Raw genomic sequence first — 27,999 nt, 5'->3', positions numbered from 1 at the left:
AAAGTTCGATTGTGGTAAATGCTTTTAGTTGACGAGGATGTCACGTTAAATGAGGAAACAATTTTACACCTGAACATGTAATATTCTATAAATGAATAAAATACATAAAGATTTAAAAGTATAATGATAAAATGTAGAGAAGCAACTTAACAAAAATGTAGGTTAAAATCCTCATATGTTCTATATTTGTACTAAAATCTTAATTTAGTTTTTAAGTTTTAAGTTGTCTTGGGTACTAACTTTTTAAAATATATAATAAATAGGTTATTTTTGTTAAGTAGACAAAAATGGTGTTAAGATATATTGAGGTGTAATATTTATCGAAACATGTGTCATTGTTCAATAATTTGAGTCATTGACGTGTTATTTCATCTCATTTCTACTCATGCATTGTTTGTCCTAACATTTAAATTAAGTCCTAACATTGTTCATCTTCTTCTTCAAGCATTGTTCAGTTGAGGCATATCTAGTTCTTCTTCATCTTGCACTTACAATGGTTGGGAAGGGATGCAACATAGTAGTGGCGTTGCAAGGAGGTTAAGCGTAAATCACATTTACTTTTGTGGTGAGAATGCAGTCTTGAGAACTGCGAAAACGCTTAAGAATAAGGGAAAACAATTTTATGGGTACCCTAAGTTCAAGGTAAGACAGATAGAAGCAAAAGTGGTTGTTTTTATTTCTATTATGAGCATGAACCATAGCAAAAATAGGTGTTTTTATTTGTGGAAAAAATGATTGTATTTTAAACTGTGTTTTAGTTATGTTGTTGAACAGAGAGGGAGTGAAGGTTTTGTTGGATGCAATTATTTTCAATAGTGCAGTGAGCAAGGGATTGATGAAAGTCTAAGAAATAAAGAAATGTGTGCACCTGTGGTGAATCTGGAAGAAAGGGATGGTGAAAGTCTGAAAAACAAAGAAATGGGTGGAACTATGCTCAAGTTGGAAGAAAATGATGTTGAAAAGATGAAAATATCAAGAATAGATAAATCTGTTTTTATGTTGGAGGTGCAGGGTCATTACATCCCAACATGAGATTATTGCTAAGGAGGATGGGTTGCATCTATGGGTGCCACTGATGTAGTATCTTGTGTTTGTGGTTGTTGTGGGCAAGATTTTTTTGTGTCCAATTACCTTGCATACACCACATGTTTTTTTTAACCCTCCTTTTCTTAATTTAGTATCATTATTCTTTATCTCCCATGACTCAAGTTGTCTCTTTTTCTTAGGTCTTCCTGGCATTGTCCTTTTATTTGGGGGAAATACATTTGGATATAGTGTAATTTCCCACACGTGTTTACCATTGATAATATAGATGATTGAATTGTAAGTCTCTTCATATGTTGTCTTCCTAAACCAATGGCCAATGAAGTCTTCTCCATTTAAATTAAGAAATTTCATTACAGCAAGAAATTCCAATAATGCTCCATTTTCTACACGTGCAATCCATTCTATCAATATTAACGACAAATTACTCTCGAAATTGAGATACATGCATTACTTCCAATAATTTATTTGCTAACCACCTATCATGTATACAAAGCCATAACATAATTTTCATTAAAGTACTCATGATGTAAAAGGATGTTAATAGCTATGATTAAAGTTACCTTGGTATCCAACATTTGGTTAAGCTTGATTCTTTTTGAAGTCTATTTAGTACTTTGGGACAGATAAAGTCTTCATATGATGTCATCTTTGTCTTGTTCGTAGCATATCTCCTCATAATGTAAACCCTAATGTTCTCTAACATGCTAATAATGGGCTTAGACCTATTATGAACTAGTACACTATTGAAGCCCTAACACATATTGTTCACAAAAGTGTCGCACTGTGATATAGAGATGAATCTAGATCTTGACCAAAACCTAATTTAATGTATGTCAGTAAATATAAGTGTCTAAAGTATGGACCACAAATGTATATTAGTATTTATAACAGTAAATGCTTACATGGGTGTAATAGCAATCAAGTATTTAAAGGCATCCAAATTAACCATTTTTAATGTTCCTTATCGCAGTCTCCCAATGTTGTGGATATGTAGTAGTTGTTGCCCTCCACATGAGACGTTTAAGATTCTTTCCTGAAATTTATTTTAAAAATTTGAATGTCTAACACAAAATCTTTGTTCTACTCTAGGTAGAAGTTCTTGAATAGCTGGCAAAAGACCTTGATGTTTCACAACAATAAAGAAAACAGTCAAGTCAGCTGATGTAAATGTGAATAAATTTTGGAATCAAAAGACATAAAACTAAACTTTTGTAGGTCTGAACTAAAAGTGCATGATGCTTACACAACTTCCCCACCAAGGTCCTCAATGGGAAGCTCTAAGAATCATTTCCATGAGTCCTTGTTTTCCACCTCCACAATAACATATGATATGGGTAAAATTTGTTCATTTCCATCTCTTCTAATCACTATCAGCAACTCCCCTCCATATTTTTCTTTTAGACAACATCCATCCAACCCAATTATGGGTCTACTACATACGAAACTATCTTTGCATGCCTTCAAACATGCATAAAATATGTTAAAGATTAACTGACCGTCATTGTTCTCAACTTTTATTTTGATTGTTGAACCAAGATTGGTTCTCAAAAGTTCATGACTGTAATAATAGATTCTTCTAAATTGTTCTTTGTATGACCCATCAACATTATCATTTGCAATGTTTCTTTCCTAAAGGCCATATTTCTATATATACTAACATTTCATTTCCTACTAACATTGTCCTGAATGTCCATCACTTTCATAGTTGGGTTTTCTCTCACTGTTTTCTCCATCCTTTTACTCAACCATTTGGCATTCATCAACTTCACGTTAAAATCTTTGTTACTAAGTGAAGACTAAAGCAGTTTTCATAGTACACACATTTAATCAGTTCTGCCTTACCACAAATTAGCAATTGTGGCTCTAATCAACTAAGCGAAGATTAAACCCAATTAGACAACTAAGCGTGTACCTAACTACAAGCGCAAAATAAATTATATGATGCAAGGCAAAAATTAGAAAAATCACAAAGACAACACAAATATCTCATGGAAACGTTGCAGTCTCACTAATCACCAACCCAACAGAATTAAGCTACCATTAAACAAAATATTAATGCAACAAAACGTAATAAAAACACTAAAACGAAACTACAATCAACATAAGAATGAAAATAGAACGGTAAAACGCTTTAGAAAACCAAATTCGAAATTGGAAATAAAACGAAATTAGGAAACCCAATTACAGAATGAAATCATCAAACTAGAATGGAAACGGGAAACAAAACAGAAATGAAATTTCAGCAGCACAAAGAATAGCAAAAGAGAAAAAATGCAATTGAGCAAGAATAGAAAAACATAAACGGATTTCAAATGGAATTCAATGGAAAATGAGATTCAATACATAAAAAGGGAGATTTAATTGAAAACACAACTGATTGTGCTTGAACTATATGTTATGCATATTCATCATGTTTATATCTGTGATATGTGATTATATATGTGATATGCATATACATTGATTAAGATTGATAAAACTCTTTCCATATTACATATCTGTATGAATTAATCGATTACAGAGTTTTTGTAATATGTTAGATTCATCAAATATCAGTATTTGCTTAGTAGTGACAAAACTAGAAGTTTTAATCGATTACATTATGTGGATAAGCGATTGAAACTCATATCTTTACATATACTTATTTATTGAGTGCATTGATGAGTTTTGGATTGAAAAAGTTTTACAATTTGCTTAAGTGTTGTACTTAATCGATTACATTATTTTCTTAATCGGTTAAAGCTCGTATGTTTTGAAAACTTGTTTTTGATAAGTCATAACTACCTTAAAGGTCATATTTTCAAATGCTATGATTTACATTCATTACTTAATCGATTACATGATATGCTTAATCTGTTGAATGCGTTAAATGTAATTATGTTACAGTAGTGTTAATTGCTTAACCGATTACATTAATAATGTAATCGATTAAATTGCGTAAGTACTGTCATTTCTATAAATTGGCGCATAACTCTTTGCATTAAAGAACCTTTTGAATAATATCTTTCATATCTGAAAAGGTTTGTTGAGTTTATAATTGCAAAAGCGTCTTTCTCCAAGAATCAAGAAGCATTTCATTTGGAAAGAATTCAAATCAAGGATTCTTGAAGAGTTGTTGTACATTCAAAGTCTCATCAATCTGCACTGTGAGGTGTAACTCTAGAAGATTAGAATTGTTTGCAATCAACTGTGATTGTGGTTCCCTTTTGCTGCTCGCCAGGAAGAGAACTTGTGGAGTTTTGGTTACTTTGAGTGTGGTATCTCAAAGGGGTTGCAAAAAGAGGATTGTTCTTTTTGTGTTTTACTATAGTAGATTTAGAGTTAGAGAGGAAAATACTTTGAGAGGGTGTCTCTGTATTGCTTGTTGTAAAACTCGATTTATATAGTGGATTTACTTTCAATCTCATGTTGATTGAAAGGAGACTAGCAGTAGGCATTGAGTTCGATCCAGTATAAACCTTGGTGTTGTTCTTTCTATCCTTTATCTCTTTCATTTTTTACATTCTTTATTTGCTTGCATTCTAAGAAAGGCTTAAAGATTTTGAAAAGATTTTTCAAAGAACAATTTTTATAAAGCAAAATCAATTCACCTCCTCTTGGTTGAGAAACTAGGCCAATTTTTTTCTACACTGAAGGAACGACTTCCCTAGCTAAACAATTACTATTACACAAAGGAAGTTCTTATAAACTTTACAGTGTACATTCATAATAACACGACAAAATTATTCCTTGAAACAATCTTTTATTAGGTAGAGTGTCTAAGAATCTAAAACAAATTCATAAAGCTGAAAATGTGCTATATCAGAAGGGTTGCAAAATAACTTTTTCCATTAACACTATTCAACTCTCCCTTCTAATTTTTTTAGGTACTTTAGTTGGTATTAAAGTTAACCTCGTGGGGTTAGTTCTTAACAGAACTCGAGGAAACGATCCTGGAAATTGGAAAATGAAGGATACACTATCAACCGTCCTCCTCTATTCAAGGGTGAAAAGTTCAACTTATCGAAGCAAAGAATGATTTCATTCTTTGAATCATGTCATATTGACATATGGGACATTGTGTAGCATGATAACCACATTCCTGTAAATGAAGACAGAGAGCCACTAACAAAAAGAAATTGGACTGACGAGCAAAAGTAGTGCTACCTGTTAAATTCCAAAGCTCACAACTCTCTCATGTGTGCTCTCTCTGAAGAAGAGTACCAGAAGCTACGCTTACAAAGGAGCTAAAGAGATGTGGGAAACCTTGGTTGTCACCTTCGAAGGATCAAGCAAAGTCAAAAGAAATAAGTTGAGCCTACTAACCAAACAGTATGAATTGTTTTTGATGGTTGAAAACAAAAACATTCAGAGCATGTTCAACAGATTTCAAACGATCCTTAACGAGATGAAATGGGAAATTCATATGATAACCTCGATCATATTTACAAGATCTAACAATGTTTTCCCAAACAATGAAGACCTCAGGTCATAATTCTACGTACATGAAAGAACCTATACGAAATGAGTCAATAAGAGCTGGTAGGGATACTAAAGATTCATGAGCTCGAACTTCTTTAAGATGGTTCTATCAAGAAGGAGAAAAGTATCATGCTCAAAGCTGTTAAGAAGACTGATGAAAACCTAACTAAGGAAACCCATTCAAAGGAATACCAACTTAAGCTAAGGCTAAGAAAGGGAAGTTGAAGAAGGACTTTTAAAAGTTCTTTCTTAATTTTCTTTCTCTAAGTCTTAGAATGATTCTCTTTTAATATGTTTATATGTTGTTTTGTAGGGCCTAATAAGACCAAGAGATCATGGATCAACCAACCAAGAAGCTTTGATAAACCAAGGAAAGAAAATGAGCTAAATTAGGAAGCAAAATATGTGTTTTTCGGATTTGGCAACATTGCTTCTAGATTGAAGATATGAAGGAATTTGGTTTCTAGATTAAGAGCCATGCCCAACCCAAACCCTGCGTGGCCCGACGCCTATGAGAGTTTTTTCCATGTGAGCATGGAACGTGTTTTTCAAAGAGATGATGCCTCTTATACGAAATAATTTAAATTTGGGAGGGAATTTGAGTCAGAAACATGGCTCATCTTTACTTATAAATAAGAGAGTCATGCCTATGTATTCTTCACTTTTGAGCTTAATGTAATGCTACTCAAATCATTTTCCAGCCTGATTTCTCTTGAGTCAATTTCTTGTTTTGATTTCTCTACCCTTTCCTCTAGCTTCTTTCCTTAGTAGGAAGACCTTCACTTTTGTAGTTTTCATTTCTAGTTTCTACCTCTGAATCTGTTTTCAGTTAACATTTTGTGATTCTAGATCTTTGTACAACATTGATTGATGTCGTTGAAGGTTACTAAAAGTGTAGAAAATCATAACAAGCAAAAAGTAATTTGCATAGCTTGATTGCTAAAAACCAATAACTCTATACTATTTTTGTTGAAACTCTAGCTTTTCACCATGCTAAATTTATTTGATTGGTTTAATTCGAGTTTGGTCATGCTAAGACTTCTAATTCTAGCTTAATTGAGTGGAACTACACTTCCTTGAGTCAATTTGTTTGTTGTTCCAGCCTTTGATTCTATGAAACCTGGTTTTGGTGGTGTGATGAAATATTTTACTGCATAATTGGCCATAACAAGGTCTGCTTTTTGTTTATGTTATTTTTGTTCTGTTTGAAAACTTGAACAAGTTTAAATTGATGTTTGAAAATTGCTACCACAGTTCATTTAGTCATATCTTGGCCTAAGTGCATATTTTCTTTCTCTAAACCATCATTTTTGAGTTAAAAATGGAAGTGGAGTAGTTATTTTGAGTTGCAAGATGTTTATAACTCATTTAAGAGTTTAAACGCATTTAAAATCAGTAAACCAAGTTGCTTAAATAGTCAATTGTGCTTTTGAACCACTTCCATGCAATTTTGAGTGTTAAACCACCAAACTAGGGACATGTTTCTGGTGCAAATTAGTTTTCCAGCCATTGTTTGCTTATTTCTTTTACTCAAATTCAATTTTGTATTGGTAAAATCTTATTCAATGTTTGAAATTGAAAATAAATTATCAAAAGAAGTATATTAAAGTGAAAAAAAACTTATAGAACCGTGCAATCTAGTTTAGAGGCTCTTAAACCCAAAAACTCAAAATCTGAAATTCATTGGGACATTTCATCAAACAGTTTTGCAAAATATCAAATAATTTGGGTCTGGACTAGTTTTGATTTGTGATTTGATTTTCCTTGCTTTCTTAATCTGTTTGAGCACCCGTCTTAAGTTCCTTTTGAGTGCCTAATGTTATTCCATACTTGTTTTCATTTGAATTTCCAATTCTATTCTTGGCTTCTAAGTTGTCAATTTCATAAAACTGGTTTGTTGAATTCTAGTGCAGTGTGCTAAATCTGTTTGGTGATGTTTGAGGTTGTTTTTGGAGGTTTTGTTACATATGTTTGAGGCATCCAGACACTAGTACAAAAACAGCGTATTACATCGGTTATTTTTGGCTTTTAACGACGTATTCGAGACCGACGTCATAACGGGTGACGTAAATTTTACGTCGAATATCACTGGGCGACGTTAATAGGACAATTTGACGTCGAGTGGATCAAGAATTGACGTAAGTCTAACGTCGATTTTGTGCAACGACGTGAGGTTACGTCCATTAGTAAAGAGAATGACGTCCAATATTTGAATAAATATTTTTATTTATAGTAAGATTTGTCGTCTTATGTACGAGGGAAGTAACGTAAAGTTAACGTCATTATGGATGATAACGAACGTAATGTTCACGTTGAAGTTTAAAGAGGACGTCAATTTTTGGGTAATATTTGAATAAAATTTTATATTTAAAGGAGTCTAAAACTATACCTACTAAGGTAGCATTTCTGGTGTTCCAGCAGTCTAAAACTCACTTGAAAGGCTCACTTTACAATTTGTTTTGGAGTAACAAGCAACAAAAGGTAAAGCTTGAAGCTTATACTAGTTTTAAGCATCATTTTGAGTTTATTTGGCTATGTAACTTGGGAAAATGCTCTTGAAGCAATTTCAAGTTCACATTTGAACATTGAAATAGCTTAATTTCGTACATTAGTGTGAAAGTGTGTCAAGAAGCTCCAAGTGTGACTTGCACTTTCACTTAGGGTTGTCTAGCACTTACATTTTGCATCTATATTGCTTGAATGATCTGTGTTTTAAGTCTCCGTGATATATAGGTTATCATAACATTTAGTTAAACCTTCTTTTGGTTTTAGGAGCATTTCATTTTGCATTTGAATTTTTTTTTTGAAAGATTTCTACCTAAAAGCTTAGGTAAAGACAATCTAAGAAAACTCTTGCTAAGAAAGACTTGGTTTTCAAGCTCGACCATTTGTGAGTCACCTCTCCTTTCTAGGAGCTACTTGGAAGAACTTTGTCTTTAGGTTCCCCTTAGAAATCCTTCACTAGAAACAAAAAAATTTTGTGAAAATCTCTTTCACTCATAACTTGTGCAAGTTTTGAAAACTTTGTGAACCATTTCTAAATACTTCACAAGCATGACTCAATCTAGTGTCCAAGGCAGTGTAAGACCTAACAGTGAGAGCTTACAATTAAGAGAGGAATTTGAACAAAAGTTCCAACAAAGGGACAAAGAGATTAGTGAGCTCAAAGATATGATTGGTCAACTTTTGATCAATCAAAAGAAAGGCAAAAAGAAAGTAGGGTCTTCACATAGAAGAAGGGAATACCTTGGAGACACATCATCTCCACCTAGTGAGCTTGAGCTTTATAGTAGTCATCACAATGATGATCACTATCAATCACCCCCTAGGAGAAATCATAGGTCTAAAGATTAATCTTCCTTCCTTCCATGGTAAAGATGATATTGAAGAATATTTAGAATGAGAGATGAAAATAGAGCAATTGTTTAAGGGCCACCAAATAGATGATGAGAGAAGAATGTTTATGGCCTCTTTGAGTTTTCAAAGCTATGCCTTATATTGGTGGACAACCTTGGTAAAAGACCTTAGATTAAGGAACCTACCTCCCATTAGATATTGGAATGAGTTGATGTTTGCCTTGAGAAGAAGGCATGTGCCAACATACTATGATAGGGAATTAATGGACAAACTCCATAAACTCCAACAAAGAAACATAAGTGTTGAGGAGTATAGGCAAAAAATAGAATTACTCATGTTGAGAGCTGGTATAAAAAAGGAGCTAAGGATAACAATTGTTAGGTTCCAAAGTGGACTTAACTATGATAAGGTAGAACTTATACCTTACAAGGATCTCAATGAGTTAGTCCAACTTTGTATGAGAGTGGAGCAACAACTCAAAAGAAAAAGTTCCACTAGAAAAGACTACCTTACCAGCTCCACCCATAGGAAAGAGTATAAGAGGGAGGATAGTCTATCAAAGTCAAGATTTGAGGGGTCTAGGGAGAGAGAAAGAGAAAAAGAGAGAGAAAAAGAAAAAGAAAAGCTTCAAGTGAGAGAACCTTCAAAAGAAAATAGGAATAGGGAGACCAAATGTTTTAGATGTGGTTACAAAGGACACTATGCTTTTAAGTGTCTTAACAAAAGGTTTACTTATATCCTAGAGCATCAAGATGGAGATGAAGGTTATTCTAGTGATTCAAATATTTCCATATCTGAGGAAGAAGTCTTATCTTGTGAATGAGAGTTATTATTGGTTAGAAGACTTCTTGGAAGTCAACATAAAGAACTAGAAGAATCATAAAAAAAAGAATCTATTCCGCACAAGATGCAAAGTTTTTAAAAACACTAGTTCACTAATTGTAGATAATGGATCCTCTTGTAATTATTGTAGTTCTAAAATGGTGAAAAAGTTAGCCTTAACTACTATTTCTCATCCCAAACTTTACAAGCTTTAGTGTATAAAAGAGGATCAAGAAATAGTAGTCAAAGAACAAGTAAACACACCTATTTTCATTGAAAACTATAAAGAAACAATTTTGTGTGATGTTGTGCCAATGGATGTTGGACATGTTTTACTAGGTAAGCTATGACAATATGACCATAACTCCACTCATGATGGCTACACCAGTAAAATAACTTTTCTCCATAAAAGAAGTAAAATAATTTTGATTCCTCTCAACAAGTGAAAGAGGATAAAATAAAAATAAAAATGAAATATTAAATTAAATTAAGTAAATACATTTTAGAAAAAAAGTTTGGTTTAGGATAAATCTTGTCTAAGCCTTCCAATTTGACCACTGTGACAAAAGCTTTCATCAATTCGGGTTTGCTAAGCTAGTAAACCTGATATTTTTTCTTAAATAACTATATTTTTCTTTGATGGACAATTCTTATAAGAAAAAAAATGGTAATAGAATAGTTAGGATTGGATAAAATCAACTAGAAATTAAGGCGGTGCAATTAACACATTCCAATAATGAGTTGTTACCTCCGAATTTACCTAACTAGTTATTACTATAGCTTCACCATTTGTAAATCCTTATGGAACTAAAAGGCCCATCTTGACAAAATAATTGCATTGACTACACTATCCACTCCATAATCAGCAGTAACTCACTTCATCCACTAATAAATTAATTATTTAAATACCACGTAACTCTAATGGATTTATTTAATTAATACTATCTTTTTGTCTTGTGTCTGTTATTATTATTAGTATATAAATACCCCTAATAGGATATAGATTTCTTCCAACTCCATCTCTATGCACAATTTATTCCAAAGAAAAACAATCACCCACCACTTGCGACACTGTTTTCTGACAGAGACACCATTTCTTCCGCGGCTTCACTTTACCACCAGAATCCCTCTTTCTCTCTCTCTCTCTCTCTCTCTCTCTCTCTCTCTCTCTCAAATGCCTCACGCGTTATAGATTAAAATAATGTAATCATCCTTTCTTTCTTCTCTTCTCTCCTACTACAACATCCACCTTAGTTTCCAACCTCTTTCCTGTCCCAAATATCCATCTGGGTTATTAGTTTTCGTACCTACCTTTGGTTTTCAACCTTTAACTCCATTTCATAATCAAAGAGTGTAAAAGGTGTTGTTTCCTTTTTACTCTATTCATTGCTTCTAAGGCCTTTTATTCTGATTTATTGGTTTTTTCGTGAGTGCTTCTGAAATTTTTTTGGAACATGGTGTTTTTTGGGTACCCAGTTGAGCCTTTTTGGTTTGTCCAACCCACAGGTCAATATATGCTGTAGCACAAGTGTATGAGCTGTGAGTAATTCTTTTTGCTTAGAGGGCATGATCTTTTTGCTGACTGTGAGTAATTCTGCTACTTGCTATACTTGTTTGTTCAACATCTTTAGGGGAAGCAGAATGGGATCTGGCACTGAGGTTCACTCAGTGGTGGAGTTCAGTCTGGATGCAAAGTGGCTTATAGATCCAAAGCAACTATTTGTTGGGCCAAAAATTGGGGAAGGTGCCCATGCCAAAGTGTACGAAGGAAAGTAAGTCAACGTTTATTTTTGTAAAAGAAAAAAATTGGTTCTGTTTTGGATATCACTAGATTTATGCACAATTTCACATTAACTTTTTATATGATATATTTGTTTAGAAAAAAAAATACATATTTTACATCAACTATTGGATCGTAATAGAGAATAATTGGATGACTGTGTGCCGTCTTGTTTCATTTTCTTATTTTTGTAGATATAAAAATCAGAATGTTGCTGTTAAGATTATTAATAAGGGCGAAACCCCAGAACAGATTTCTAGGAGAGAGGCTCGGTTTGGCAGAGAAATTGCAATGTTATCTAGAGTTCAACACAAAAATCTAGTTAAGGTGGGTCATCCCAGAATGAAAGCTTTTCTCTTTTCTGAAGCGTGTATATATATATATATATATATATATATATATATATATATATATATATATTTATGTATGTATGTATGTATATATGTATATATATATATATATATTTATGTATGTATGTATGTATATATATATATATGTATGTATGTATATATATATATGTACATATATATATATATATATGTATGCATGTATTTGTAAACTAGGCAAAGATAAGTCACACAATAACGGATACATTTGTCTGATGCCAGTTTATTGGGGCTTGCAAAGAACCAGTTATGGTTATTGTAACTGAACTTCTGTTAGGGGGAACATTGCGCAAATACCTGTGGGGTATCCGTCCAAACTGCTTGGATATGCGTGTGGCAGTTGCATTTGCTCTTGATATTGCGCGAGCAATGGAATGCTTACACTCTCATGGGATCATTCATCGTGACCTTAAACCTGGTATTTTTATAAGATTATCAAACTTGCTAGTGTTGTAAATTATAGTCAGTAGTTAATAATGGAATAGATTGGGACTGACCTAGAGGTTTGTGGAATTTTACATCTTCCATCAGATAATGCTTGCTTGTTAATTGCTCAAGGTTGTTTATTTCGATAAAAGCTTAGCTTTCTATTTTGGTGATGATTAATAGCATAGCATCTTTTTGTTTTCTAGCCTGTATGGCCTGTACATAAGAGAAGAGATTCAAACCTTTGATATTATTACCGATTGTTCTCTATTTCTGATAGTTGTACTTGAAGATTCCATCTATACCAGTTTTCATTAACAATGTTGTTCTCTATTTTTGCTTGCTTTTTTAATTAAATTTTGTTTTTTCTTTTTAAATTTTAAAAGGTTTACTTTTTGTCCTTTAACTCTCAAAATTCTGTTAATTTTCTTTTGGAACTGACTGTTTCCAATTTTAGGACAATTTCAAACCTCTTTTTTATTGATTCAAGATACGACTCCTTAACTTAAGCTACTTGGAAAGTAATAGGACTGGAGGGCTTAGATTTATAGGGAAGGCCAAGGTTTGGAAGGTCTATGTTAGGAGGAACACTAAAGAAAAGAGGGGGGTTGACATGGCAGTAGGTGTAACAGAATTGACAAATGCATGAAGTAAAATATAGGCTATATGAGGAGTCTTATGGAGAGGGGGAAGGGGGAGAAAAAGAATACACATTTATGGACAAAGGGCAGTAGCTGCTCTGTGGGAGCATAGGTCTGTTGCTGTAGGATTTTATTGCTGTTGTATTTGACGTTTCAATATTAAATAACAAACATTTTCCAATTTCACTGTTTCATTGTTCTTTGTTTTGGTCTCTAACGTTGGGTCTGACCTGCCAAATCGTGAGTGAAGGAGAGACATGATTTTTATGGTGACAAAGCAGCAATGCCACCCAAGAAGATAGAGGCCAAGGTTGCAGCATTTGAGACTGTTGAATATAGTAAAAAACTATATTTAAATTAATCCCTCTTGTGTAAAATACACATATAGGGTTCTCTATTTATAATAGAAGAAATATGGGCTAAGCCCAAAATACAAATGAGAAATAATAACAAACCAACTAAAAGATAAAAGATAATATATCTAACACTCCCCCTCAAGCTGGAGCATACAAATTGTATGAACTAAGCTTGGAATAGATGAACTCAGTGTTAAACTAGATGATTTGTCTTCAAGAGTGTGAGGCAAACATAGATGAACTAACAGCAGCTTGTGAAACTTCAACTTCAAAAGTGGATGAAGGAAAGTAGTGGTGGACAATGACAATCTGCAAGGACTGATTCCCAATCAATGATGGATGAGTGACGGGATCAACAGTGGTAGCTGAAAGCTAAGAGCTACAAAACTGCAGGGACTACACTAAATTCTCATCAATGATGGATGGGTGACGGGATCAACAGTAGTAGCTGAAATCTTACAAAACTGCAGGGACTACACCCATATATATGTGACTTGACTTGCAATGTCTTGGAAACGTACTCCCCCTCAGTGTGAACGGCCCCTCAGCGTGAACGGCGGAAATGTGGAATATCACAGTTGCTGGACCACTAAAACAAAACAAAATATTAAGCTACAATGATGAAACAAAGACATCAAAGATCTAAAGATACGTTGGAGGTCCAAAATTCTTTGCTGGACAACTCCCAAGTGGTGATACTTAGCCGTGTATCACAAGAAGATCGGTCTAAACTCTAGCATCGAACAACGGCAAACAGTGCTAACTCTAGCACCAAACAGCAGCAAACAGTGCTAACTCTAGCACTGAACAGCGGCAAACAGGGCCAAACATCGGGCTAACTCTAGCACCGAAAAGTGGCAAACAGTGCCGAACAGCGGCAAACTAAACGGCGCCGGACAGCGGAAACGGCACCTGGACAGCAATCAATAGTGGCTGGACAGTGGTCAAACGGCGCGGGACAGCGGCAAACGGCATGGCCAGCGGCGATGGTCTGGTTGGCGAGACCGACTCCGATCATCAAGTTGGGCAGCCATGGTGAGGGAGAAACCCTAAAAATTCAAAGTACTCCGATTGATGCAACGACCACAGATCCAGAAAGAGGGCGAAGAGGCGATCACGGCAGTGCTGATCGGCGGCGGAAAGCTCCGGCGACGCGCCGGCACGCGCGACGGCAGCGGCGGCAGCGGCGAATCTTGCGGCGGCGCGTGGCGGCGCGTGGGTGCTCCGATCTCCGAGATCTTTGTGCGACGGTGGTCGCCCGGCCGAGACGATTCCGATGGTGTGGTCGCCGGTCGATTCTGGAACTCCGGCGGCGGCGGCGACGACGGCGGTAGCGGTGGCCGGAGGCGGCGACGGACTGGCCGGAAAGAAGCGGCGGCGACGGTGGAGAGATCTGACTGCACGGTGCTGACTGTGGCACAGATTTAAGAGAAAAAGAAAGAGAGAAGGGTTGCCCACTGAAATTTTAGGGGCTGCCGGCGGCCATGGCGGCCAGCCGCCGGCAGACAGCAGAGACACCAGAAGAAGATCAGAGAACCTGCTCTGATACCATGTTGAATATAGTAAAAAACTATATTTAAATTAATCCCTCTTGTGTAAAATACACATATAGGGTTCTCTATTTATAATAGAAGAAATATGGGCTAAGCCCAAAATACAAATGAGAAATAATAACAAACCAACTAAAAGATAAAAGATAATATATCTAACAGAGACAAAGTTAGAAGGCCTCAAATCCATTCTACAAGTGAGTCAGATCAAAGTAGAGGACAATTAGAAAAGGTTAATCATCATAATTAGTAAGAACAAGGAGGAATCAAATGGTAAGGGGACCATGTTGAATTTACAAGGTGAGACGTTAGAGGAGTTCAGACAGTTAACGAAGAAGGTGGAGTTGCCTATGTTTAACAATGATGACTATGCTCGTTGGATTGTGCATGCTGAAGTGTATTTGCAAATGCAGGGAACTTATCCATATTGTTAGTGTATGTTAGTGTCATTAGGTCTTACAGCTGAAGTATACAGCTGTCAATATGTGTAGTGTTAGTGTATAGCTGTCAATATGTGTATTTCTCTATTAATATCAAATCGTACAACACACTTTAATAGTTGACACGTTAATAAAATTAGTTACATCTGTTCAGTTTTCTCTCTCTTTTCTATCCATCTTATAATTGTAAGATAGTATCATTAGCATTTTTTCTCACCGATCTGGATTCTCCTCGTTCTTCCTGACTATCACAATTGCTTTCGCTTTGCTCTGTGCTGCTTTGGTTGTAGCTCTATTGGAGTTTGAATCTACTCCTTGTTTGTGTGTTTTGCCTTGTGTGTTGGTGTTAAGAACCCAAAATTGAAAAGGGAAAGAAGAGTAATATTCTTTATATTATATAGACTAAAAAAAACACAAAAATAGGAGACCACTCTCTCCTCCAAGGGATTCCCCTTCACAAAGAGCTAAAGCTCAATCTACAAAATTATCCCCCACTTGAGATTAAAAACTGATAAAAATATATTCTTGAGGGCTTATCAAATCCCTCTCATTCTTTTCTATATATATTGAAAAGCAAGAGTACATGGAACACCAAGAGTTTGCACTAGACCTCTAGGTACAGAACTAGGTACTACTCATTACTGGTCTAACAGACTAGCCTTAATGATGATATGTAACTGTAATTATTCTAACACTCCCCCTCAAGCTGGAGCATACAGATTGTATGTACCAAGCTTGGAACAAATAAACTCAATCCGAGGTCCCCTTAATGACTTGGTCAATACATCTGCAAGTTGGTCATTTGATCCAACAAACTCGGTACATATTTCTTTTGACAATAACTTTTCCTGAACAAAATGACACTCAATTTCTATATGTTTAGTTCTCTCGTGAAACACTGGATTTGATGCAATATGAAGAGCAGCTTGGTTATCACAATACATCTTCATACTCTGGATGTCACAGAAGCTAAGCTCTTGAAGGAACTGCTTCACCCATATAAGTTCACATGCTAGTGATGCCATTGCCCTATATTCAGCTTCAGCTGTTGATCGAGCCACTACATTTTGTTTCTTACTTTTCCATGAGATAATGTTTCCTCCAAGGAAAACACAATATTCAGTAGTAGATCGTCTATCAATAGGAGAACCTGTCCAATCGGCATCACAATATCCTGATACCTGAAGGCTTCCTTTTTCTTCATATAACAACCCTTGCCCGGGAGCCTTTTTCACATACCTTAGAATGCGAATGATAGCATTCCAATGGCCAACACATGGAGCTTGCATGAACTGACTAACCACTCTAACTGCAAAAGATAGATCCGGCCTTGTAATAGTGAGATAGATTGTTTTCCAACTAGCCTCCTATATCTCTCTGGGTCGGAGAATAACTCACCTTCTTCTGCTGTTAATTTTTGATTTGGGCCCATAGGACTGACAACCGGTCTACAATCAATCATGCATGTTTCTTGCAAAATATCCAGAGCATACTTCCTTTGGGAGATTACAACTCCATCTTTTGACTGAGCTACTTCAATGCCTAAGAAGTATTTGAGGCTTCCAAGATCCTTGGTTTGGAAATGTCTACACAAGTACTCCTTCAATTGAGATATTCCAGCTGTATCATTTCCTGTAATGACTATATCATCAACATATACTATTAAGTAAACACATTTCCCGAGAGACGAATGATAATAAAAGATTAAGTGATCTGCTTCACTGCGTTTTAGCCCAAATTTTTGAACAATGGAGCTGAATTTTCCAAACCAAGCACGTGGTGATTGCTTGAGCCCATATAGAGATCGGTGCAATTTGCAAACCATACCAAACTCCCCCTGAGCAACAAACCCAGGAGGTTGCTCCATATAAACTTCTTCCTCAAGATCACCATGGAGAAAGACATTTTTGATATCCAATTGATGAAGTGGCCAATGACGAATGACTGCCATTGCGAAGAAAAGACGAATGATAGTCATCTTGGCCACGGGAGAAAAGGTGTCACAATAATCAAGGCCATAAACCTGAGTATACCCTTTTGCAACTAGTCGGGCTTTTAGCCTATCAATGTCACCATTAGGGCCGACTTTAACTGCATATACCCATCGACAACCAACAGCCTTTTTGCCCGGGGGAAGTGACACAAGCTCCTAAGTATTACTGTGGTCAAGAGCCTGCATTTCTGCAATCATGGCTTGTCGCCATCCAGGATGATCAAGTGCTTCTTTCACATTTTTGGGTATAACCACAGAAGACACTGAGGGTAAAAGGGAATAAAAGGAGGGTGACAGTCTGTGATAGCTAAGAAAATTATAAATGGGATGAGGGTTTCGAGTGGAACGAGTACCTTTTCTGAGAGCAATGGGCCAACCAGAATCATTTTCACCAGGAGGCGTGGCAAGAGGCGGTGAGGGAGAAGAATCTGAAGGAGGAGATCCACCATTTTCTGGAAGAGGACTATCCATCGGGGTACTATGGCGGAAGATATCAATATGTGGAGAGGAAGGTTCGGGAGGACCTTGAGCATGACTTGGATTGACTAGACATTGGAGATATTGGACTCAACCACTGGAAGAGGAAGGACCTGTTGGAGGATATGAACATCTTGAACAGATGGAGAGAAGAAAGGTGTTTGTTCAAAGAATGTAACATTGGCAGACATGTAGTACTTCTTGGTTTCAGGAGAGTAACACCGGTACCCTTTTTGAAGCCGAGAATAGCCTAAAAAGACACATTTGATCGCACGAGCGGAGAGCTTGTCTAGCCCCGGAGACATGTCGTGAACAAAACAGACACAAACAAAAACTCGAGGAGGGGTGTGAAAGAGAGGATCATTGGGAAAGACAATGGAGAAAGGGACTTTATTATTGAGAGAGGAGGAGGACATCCTATTAATAAGAAAACAGGCAGTTAAGATGGCATCCCCTAGTGATGAACAGGAATATGGGCACCAAGCAAAAGGGTACGAGCAGTTTCAACCAAGTGTCTATTTTTTTCTTTCGGCTATACCATTTTGTTGGGGTGTATGAGGACAAGTGGACTGATGCAAAATACCATGGGAGCTAAGGATTGCAAAAAAGTGGAGGAGAAATACTCTTTAGCATTATCACTTCTTAAGATTTTAATTACTTGACCAAATTTGTTCTTGATTTCATTCAAAACGGATGTGAAGATGGGTAACAATTCAGAGCGATCTTTCATTAGATAAACCCAAGTACATCTAGAATACTCATCAATAAATGTAACAAAATACCTAAAACCAAAAGAACAGATGCGACTAGGTCCCCAGACATCAGAATAAATAATAGAAAAACTAGAATTACATATTGATTGAGACCTTTTAGGAAAGATAGATCTAACCTGTTTTCCTAGTTGACAAGACTCACATTCTAAAGTCTGAAGACCACTAAGTTCAGGACACATCTTTTTTAACTTTGACAAGTGAGGATGGCCAAATCGGTCATGTAACACTTTAGGGGGAAGAGCTGTAACACAGGATACCCGTGGACGAGATCCAAAATGGTATAAACCTCCAGCTTCATATCCTTCTCCAATTTGTCTCCCCGAGCCACACTCCTGTATAACAAAAGATTTTGAATCAAAAGTTATTGAACAATGTAACATTTTGGTTAACTGACTTAAGGAAAGTAAATTGATTGGATAGTTCGGGACAAAAAGAACAGATTTCAAAGTGAGAGAGGGAGGGAGACAGGGAGACTTGACCGACTCCCTTTGAACAAGTTTTAGAGCCATTTGCAAGGGTAATGAAATGGGGTTTTTCTTGGAGGGAAAGGGTTGAGAACAATGAGATATTACCAGAGATGTGATCAGAAGCACCCGAGTCAATTACCCATGAATTTTAACCTTCCATGGATTGAGAAATGCAAAGCTGTGGATGTACTTGGGGATTGAGATGATTGGGCCAAGCTGTTAGACTTTAATCGCAGATACTCTTGATACTCTTCCTCAGTGAACTTGGAGTCGGAAGTGGGAGTTTCAGCCTTAGAGATATTGGCGATTTTTGAAGGAAAACCATGCAAGGAGTAGCAGTTTTCTTGGGTGTGACCCACCCTCTTACAGTAAGTGCACCGTGGACGTCCCCGACCTCCACGTCCTCCTCCTCTAGTGCCACGTCCTCTTTTTCCTCGCGTGGCAACCATGACAGATGGTTCCATTGTTTCATGAGCTTCCTGAGATTGAGGCACTAGAACACGAAGAAGACATGTGGTCAAGGCTTCCAAGCAAGGGACCTCATGACTTGTCAGAAGTTGATCTCTGATATGATTCAAATCTGGATGTAAAGCATGGAGGATCATCACCATATAATACTTGTCAAGTTTCTTCTTGATGTCTTCCAAAGATTCTTCTTCCAAGAACATTCTCAACTCTTTCACAGCTGCTTGGGCTTCAGTCATGAAGGAGACCATATCATGGTCTGTCATTTTGAGACATGCAAGCTTGTTTGTTGTATCATAGAGACGTTGAATATCATTAGCATAAATGCTTTGAGCTTTCTTCCAAAAAGAGTGACATGTTCTGAAGGCTCTAAGAGATATCAAAAGTCAGGGTTCCACAGTTTGCCACAATAGGGCACACAATTGGAAATCTGCTTGTTTCCATTGTTCAGCCTTTTCAGAAGGTACTTGGCTTCCATCCTGCTTAAGGTGGTAATAATGTCCTTGACCGAGGAACCACATTTCCACGGCAGCAGACCAAGACAGATAATTCTTTCCGTTTAGCTTTTCGGATGTAATGGAGGGACTTCCAGAGAAAGAAAGAACACTTCCAAACGTCATTCTTGATAAAAATAGGACAAAGAAAAAACACAGCAGTGAGGAACCAAAAAACCAAGAGGGTTTCTTAGGGTTTTCTTCAAGGGGAGCTTCTGGACTTCATTGAAGTAGGGTTTTGAGGGTCAGAATAGAGAGAGAAGGCTCAGGTGACAGCTATGGAGGTGTCGCGGTGACCTTCTGACGGCCAGAGGGCGACGCGTGAACAGTACGCACCTGTTCGCAGCGCACAAAGAAGCGGCGCGTGGCGGAGGGTGGAGGAGAATCAAACTCCAGCACCGGTGGGGGTGGTCGTCGCGTGAAGAGACGAACCAGATCCAGTGGTCGCCGGACAGAACAGTGACGGCGGACAGAGAATCAGACTCCGGCACCGGTGGGGGTGGTCGTCGCGTAAAGAGACGAACCAGATCCAGTGGTCGCCGGACGGACCAGTGACGGCGAACGGCGGCGGACAGCTGGTAGACAACCCAGGACAGAAACCAGAGCAGGATGAACCTGCTCTGATACCAACTTGAGATTAAAAAGTGATAAAAATATATTCTTGAGGGCTTATCATATCCCTCTCATTCTTTTCTATATATATTGAAAAGCAAGAGTACATGGAACACCAAGAGTCTGCATTAGACCTCTAGGTACAAAACTAGGTACTACTCATTACTGGTCTAATAGACTAGCCTTAATGATGATATATAACAGTAATTATTCTAACACCCCCAAAAGTCCCCTGCATACTAGGACCCCCCAACTATATAAAGGAAACCTCACTCACCCTAACAACCTAACCAACAACTACTTCTTAATTTGTTTCCTCCTATCGTACATATTATATCATATCATTACACGTTGCTGTAGAACAACCTTGTCCTCAAGGTTGGGACAATGAAGCTTGATCCCATGGCAGTATGATATTGTCTTATCATTGGAAGGGAACCCACTTACGAAATTCACTTCTGTTTTGGTTCTTTCTTCACTACAAAGGTGTGATTCTTCACTGCTGACCCTTCTCCCACCTTTAGAGCAATTTGCATATCTCTAATCCAGTCTCGTGGTTCTTGTTGTGGCAATCGACTTTTACTATTCTCTACAACAATCATTTCATCTATTAGACTATTTCCAATTCCAAGCACTAGTTGGGATCCGTAAAAGCAGGTAATTTATGCCCTTTTGACAAATAATATGCAGAAAGTCAAGCCTTAAAGATTTGCAGCTCCATAATACTACTACCGCTATCACTGACTCGTGTAATTCGATTGACATGAGGAAGAAATTATGCTGGCTCGGATTGACTATATAAAAGTCTATCTATGACAATTTCTGGCACTACCACTCCTTCCTTAATTCCAGAATTTTCCCTAATAGGAGAGTAGATTCAGATTCAAAACCTATTCGCTTGTCAACGACTAAACGTCTCAGCTTCATAGATAGAAGTATTCCAACCTCCCTTGCAGCTTCTTGTACAACATTGGAAAAATCGATGCAGCTACTCTGTTTAACCCTCTCATCAATGTTGTCCCCAAAACGCTTTAACTGTGATGGAAGACACCCTACATAGATTCCATGCCCAAAGTAGGTAACCAGAGATTTGTTCTTTTGTTCTAGCTTCAATGTGTCATCAGATGCATCAAGTGGGTCATAAATTAGGCCAAGCCACCAAGGTTTCCTCTTGGCTTGTCCCCAATCAAAATCACCAACAACAAAACCATACCCTTCATCTCTCAAGTTCCCCACGTTTTGACCTCTTTACTGCTTCCCCCGTCTTTTTCTTCCTCAACACCAACCACTTTTGAACCATCCACACTCAAAACAACCGCATGTTCTACTTTATTCTCAGAAGTAGTAGTCACTATGCTCCCACCACTTTCTACTTTCTTTCCTCTATCTTCACCCTCCTCCACTGTTTTAACATATGTACCAAGTCCATCCACACTCTCCCCACTAAAATCAACAACTTTTGCAACTTCACTCTGAGAAGAAAGAGTCACAACATTCCCATCATAGTCTTCACCTGATGTATTTTCCCCACCAACCTTTGTCAAATTATCCACCCTTAGAGTAGCAGCTTTTGCACCTTTCTTAGAAGCAACATCAACAATGTCACTGCACTTATTATCAGCTCCAAACCTACCATAAGAATACCTACTTTTCATGTGATTTGTTCCAGGACATAGACACCCTAACAACCCAACAACTCCTACCAAATAACACCACACTCTTATTTGTGTCCTTGCTCTCCAAACCCATAGACAAATACTCAGCCATGTCCATATTGGGGGTGCTGGTGATAATCTTGTTCTTCTTGCATAGGACTTGCCACTTTGTCAAGAAATGCTCCCCCGACTGATTCACTGAAGTTGGATTTACTAGAGACACCAGTATCTTGAATTCTCGGATGACTTGTTCCCCACTCCCAGTCCATGTCACTGCTGCTAAACTCTCTAATAATATGTTCCCCCTGCTATCATGGCTGAGCTTTCCATGGTTGGGGATTCTAGCATTATTCCCCTTTTGCTTTCTTCACTTCTTACCATAGCTACCACTTCATTAATTCCTGGAACTTTGTCTTTACCAAGAATTTGGACTCTCACTTGATCAAAATCAGAGTTAAGCCCTACCAAAAAATCATAGACTCTATCTTGCTCAATATATTTTTTGAGCATGGCAGAATCATCTGAGCACTTGGCTTTGATGACCCTATAATGGTCTAATTCCATCCCTGTAATGGTCTAATTCCATCCACAATGATTTGAGTTGATTGGCATACTCTGTAACAGTCTTGGTTCCTTGTTTGGCAGCGACAGTCTTCACCTTCACATCATATATTTGGGCAGCATCTTTAGCTTTTGAGTATGTCTGCTCCACTGCATTCCAAATCTCCTTTGCAGAATTAAGAAACATGCAAGTATCAGTAATTTCTGAGATCATGGGGTTCCATAGCCATGCCATGATCATAGAGTCTTCTTCATCCCATTTTGTAAATTTGGGATCGTCTTCTAGAGGAGCATCATCAGTCAAGTGGTTAGCTTTCCCTTTACCTTTTAAAGTTCTGCGAACAAGCTGGGCCCATTTCAAATAATTTGTTCCATTTAAGCGGTAGGTAGTGTTGAGGTTCTGGAGTTGTTCCTGATTGGTTTGTGATGCAGTAGGCACCACTTCCATAGTTTGGTCTGCCATGTCCAAGCAGCAGAACAATGGTAATCCAGTGAGACGAGATTTGAAAGGAAAAGCACTACAAAAGAAAGAACACTGCAGCAATGAAGGCTATAGTGTAGAGTTGTGTTGGCAACAGCAATGAAGGCTGTTTTGAAAGAAAGAGTGGCAGCAATGAAGGTTGCCGGCTAGGGTTTTAGTGAGCAGTTAGAGGCGGCTCCCAGATGTTGAGAGCTCTGATACCATCTCATAATTTAGGGTAAAATGTATATGTTATTATGCTGAGATTACAAATCCATATAAACAATGCTAGAAAGCTATTTTAGGAAGTCTAATAATAGCTCCTAAAGAAATAATCCCTATATTTCAAGGATATCCTAATCATAACTGATAATTATAATCTCCTAAATAAGGAAGAAATATAATTAATAAAAGCAAAGACTTTAATACAGATAAAAAGATTCTAACATATACAAAAAGAGGCAAGACACTTGCCAAAAATCCTAACCCTTAAAGATAAAAATAGATTGAAATGTAGCACCGATTAACCCTTTTGTTAGTACATTTGCAAGTTGATTTCTAGAGGATATAAATGGTGTACATATTGTCCCATTATCTAATTTCTCTTTTATAAAGGGTCTATATATTTCAATATGCTTAGTTTTATCATGTTGCACAAGATTGTGTGCAATATTTATTGTTGACTTGTTATCACAATACAATTTCATTGGCTTCTTCCAATCGATCTTCAAGTCTTCTTCTAAAGTTATCTTTAACCATAGTATTTCACTAACTCCCAAGGCCATGGCTCTAAAATGTAACAGATAATATCTTAAACATGTGAAATAGCATAAAAAATTGAGTTCCTTGATCAACTAGTGTCAAAATATATTTTAGGAAACTTTAGATATTATTCCCATGTATTTAATTTGTTATATTCTCTATATCTTGCTATTATTACTAGAATAACAATCCCATAATTTTAGGGATTTGTTTCGTAGAATAGGGTGCTCATTTAAAAAAATATACATTCTCTCTCTAAATTTAAGAACTAGGAAACTGGAAAATCTAATATTAGATTGGATAGGACCATGAGGGTCTATGTTAGGAGAAAGGGGAATTAAAAACACAACATAGGTTGTTAGGAGGTTTCGGATGGTTAGGCTGTTATAGTGTCCCTTGGGGGATGACTATATATAAGGGGAAGGTATCTTGAGACAGACACGATTTTGTATCTCTGTTGTGGACTGGTTTGTACCTGTGAGAAGGGAGATAGTTCCCTTGGATGTCATTGAACATTCTCTTTGTTACCCATATAATAATACAAGGTTTTTCTACTGTGAGTGTGTGTTGTGTGTTCTGTCATCAGAACAGAGGGAAGGCTTGGTTTCTTGTCAGCAAGAAACCTAACAAGATTCTTTTTCCATTACTTGTAAGAGTCACTTTTCTCACATTGTCCTCTTTGTTTATGCCCTTTTTGCTTTGGTAATTACTCTCATTTCATACTTTCAAGTTGGTGACTCTAGTAAGATAAATTTCAAGATTTGAGTCAATTAAAAATAGGCTTGTGAGTAATAGAGAAGATTGGGAGAGAATATCCCTTGTGTGTTTAGCATACACATAGGGTAGTTTATTTATATTGTAAGATATGGGCCAATGCCCTTAATACAGAATAGACTAAGCCCAAATAACAGAAACACACATCTTAACATCTAACAAGGCTCAAAACTGTTCTCCAAAATGGGAATCTACTAGAGTTTCAGAATGACAACATCAACTCAAATTCAAGAGTTAAAGAGACCAAATGAATCCTTTGCTAGATAAAGAATAAGAATGAATTTTAGTAAAATGTAAAGGACCAAAAATATACTTTTAGCGGATGAAAAAATGTAGGCAATTCCTTCATTCACTTCTAAGGTGTTCGATGGACCATCGAGATAATAAATATTTGGGTAAAGAAACAGCTTCATATTTCTATAGAACTGATGTTACAAAGAAACAGCTTAATATCTATCAAGGAATATCTATCTATTTTACGATCTAGTGGAATTCTGATCAAATTTTTTGTTTTCATCTCAGATAACTTGATCTTGACAGAAGATCATAAAACTGTTAAACTTGCAGATTTTGGTCTAGCCAGAGAAGAGTCCTTAGCAGAGATGATGACTGCTGAGACAGGGACATATCGTTGGATGGCTCCAGAAGTACTTCTTAATTGTCAAAAACTGAACAATTTATTATTTTTCAGTTTGGTGATCCATGTTAGTAATTTACCATTTCATCTTTGTTTGGTTACAGCTTTACAGCACTGTCACTCTAAGACAAGGGGAGAAGAAACATTACAACCATAAGGTGGATGTCTACAGTTTTGCTATAGTGCTGTGGGAGCTCATCCATAATAGGTTGCCTTTTGAAGGCATGTCAAATCTACAGGCTGCATATGCAGCTGCATTTAAGGTTGATAACATTCTTTTCATCTGGTGCTTACCATAATGAATTATGCTCAAAGTCATAACATTTGAATAATTTGTAACCTCTAGCAAGCCATCTCCTATCATAACTAGAAGGTATACGAAATTAAAATTAAAACTGCTGAAACATAGCTTATGCACAAATTAAAAGTAAAACATTGGAGAAGCTATACGAAAGAGCTTCTATATCAGTTCATGCTTAAACTAATTTTAACTCATGTAAAAATCAATTAAATTTTCGTCTTGTTTTTCTTTTCCAAAACTTATGCAGAAGTCTGTTGAACCAGACCCTTAAACCTTTATTTCGAGGTTTTAGTTCACTCTGATTTATGTTTTCAAAGATTTATGCATGGAATGATCACATGGGGAGGAACTAAAATGTTGTGTTTACAATGCCGTGTTTAAATATTTGAAAACAAAAAGCATAAAATAGAGTAAAATTAAGATTTGATTATTACTTAATGTTGGAAGTCCCATATTGATTAGATATAAGGTCAATTTATAAAGTATATAAATGGATGCAAACCTTACTGTACAAGCTGGTTTTGTAGGATTGAGTTAAACTTAAAGTCCACTTCTTAACATGATATCAAAGTCTTAGGTTAAAGCATATTCTAGCAAATTTCTTGTTTGTTGGACATATTGTTCTAACCGCTATCAGAATACCCATTAATGTCTAGTTCCATGCTTAAGATGATATACTTCGGTGTGATAGGGGTGTCTTGAAAATCCGCTCGAAATGATATGTCTCGAGGGGTATGTTAGAAGTCTTACATTAGCTTAAAATCAATTTCTTAACATGATATTGTGGGTTGGAAGTCCCACGTTGGCTTAAAATTCATTTCTTAATATGATATCAAATTCATCGGTTAAAGTCTATCCTAATAAATTTGTTGTTTATTGAGCATGTTGTTCCACTTTCTATTGGGCATTTATGTTTAATCCCATACTCGAGATGTATATACCAGTTTTGTAGAGTTGACTTTAGTTTAAAGTCCACTTTTTAAAACTTAACAAAAAGCATTCTTTCAAATCATGTAGATCCTTCAATTTATATTGCCAAGGTTAATGGCATTTACTCTATCACCATTGCTCTGGTTTGGTTATGAATTAGTCTTGTTTCTTATGCTGCAAGAATATCGCCCCTTTCCAATATATAAATTATTTGGTACATCATATATAGTGTAATCTTCAAGAGTTTAAATTGTTATTTTCAAGGTCTTTATGACTACGATCATAATTTGATATGTTTTTATCATTGAGTGTGCTGCATTTTTTCGTGGAGTTTACTAAGGATTCACTATATAAATATTGACTTAACTGTTTCAGAGTACAAGGCCGAGCGCTGAAGACCTCCCTGATGAATTGGCTCTGATTGTGACTTCTTGTTGGAAAGAGGAACCAAATGATCGACCCAATTTTAGTCAAATAATACAGATGTTGCTTCGATATCTAATTACCATTTCCCCGGCCGATCCAGTTGCTCCAATGCGTATTTCATCATCCAAAAATGCTGTATTGCCACCAGAATCTCCAGGTACAAGTGCTTTAATGGCTCGAAGAGATGATTCTGGCGAAACCCCGAAAGTTGATATTGAAGGCAGGTCTAAAGGGTGTTTCTTCTGCTTTAATCAATGTTACTGATGACCACACGATGCTGACATAGATGGGGCTGACCCAGATCACGGTGTGGCAATCTGAATAAATCCGTCACAAAATGTTGCAATTAGAATTTTAACAAGAAAGCTTTTATTCAATGACGCAGGTTAGTTCACCTTCATTCCATGTTCTCAGTAAGAGTACGTAGCACGCCATTCTCTTTTAACATTGGGTTTACTCACTTCTAACCATCTGAGGTTGAGGCTGCTGAGATGTATTGTTGTACAATATGGTTCATCCAAAGGCCTTCACCTCGTGCGTTATGCTTAATGTATGGAAATGACATGGATAACAAATGAAAATGGGGGAACATTTTTATCAGTGGGTTTATGTAATCCGTTTATGGAACTTGGTAACCTTTTAGATTTTCCTTGCACTTACATTTGTCAAATTCCTATGTTTATGGCCATGACTGATTGTTATTATTTTTACAATCAAATAAAATAGATCGTTTAATGAATGGACATATTGTCTAGAGTAGATCATTTAATGCATAATTAGATCGTTTAATGTAAAGTTAAAAGTCGCCTAGAGTACATAATTTAATGCAAAATTAGACCGTTCAAAATCATCTATCACAAAAAAAAAATTATAAAGAATAAAGTATAAATAAGGTTGGTGAATCCAAAGTCTTAATAAGGTAGAAAGAAAGTAGAAAGAGGGTTTTGTT

General features: G+C 36.6%; 1 protein-coding gene across 6 annotated transcripts; it reads left to right on the top strand.

Moving 5' to 3' along the window:
- Nucleotides 1-10,711: 10,711 nt before the first annotated feature.
- On the top strand, nt 10,712-27,789 carry LOC108328943 (serine/threonine-protein kinase STY13). Of its 6 annotated transcripts, none has more exons than XM_017562857.2 (8): nt 10,712-11,044; nt 11,191-11,214; nt 11,316-11,456; nt 11,659-11,791; nt 12,073-12,268; nt 25,279-25,403; nt 25,498-25,656; nt 27,000-27,789. In XM_017562857.2, exons 3-8 carry the CDS (start codon nt 11,326-11,328, stop codon nt 27,312-27,314), a joined length of 1,059 nt encoding a protein of 352 aa, XP_017418346.1. In that variant the 5' UTR covers nt 10,712-11,044; nt 11,191-11,214; nt 11,316-11,325; the 3' UTR covers nt 27,315-27,789. The 6 variants fall into 6 exon arrangements, with proteins under 6 accessions (XP_017418346.1, XP_017418344.1, XP_017418345.1 ...); XM_017562855.2 differs by having other exon boundaries at nt 11,191-11,223; XM_017562856.2 differs by having other exon boundaries at nt 11,161-11,214.
- Nucleotides 27,790-27,999: the final 210 nt, after the last annotated feature.

This window comes from Vigna angularis, chromosome 2, assembly GCF_016808095.1.
Source record: "Vigna angularis cultivar LongXiaoDou No.4 chromosome 2, ASM1680809v1, whole genome shotgun sequence".
Taxonomy (NCBI): Eukaryota; Viridiplantae; Streptophyta; class Magnoliopsida; order Fabales; family Fabaceae; genus Vigna; species Vigna angularis.
The sequence above is the reverse complement of the archived record's forward strand: the minus strand, read 5'-3'. Positions and strand labels throughout refer to the sequence as shown.

Excerpts from the sequence above, each read along its gene's own strand:
- LOC108328943 (XM_017562858.2), top strand. The coding sequence starts at position 11,326 with ATGGGATCTGGCACTGAGGTTCACTCAGTGGTGGAGTTCAGTCTGGAT. Across the intron at positions 11,792-12,072 it reads AACACAAAAATCTAGTTAAG|TTTATTGGGGCTTGCAAAGA; the intron begins GTGGGTCATCCC and ends GTCTGATGCCAG. Across the intron at positions 12,269-25,278 it reads TCATCGTGACCTTAAACCTG|ATAACTTGATCTTGACAGAA; the intron begins GTATTTTTATAA and ends TTTTCATCTCAG.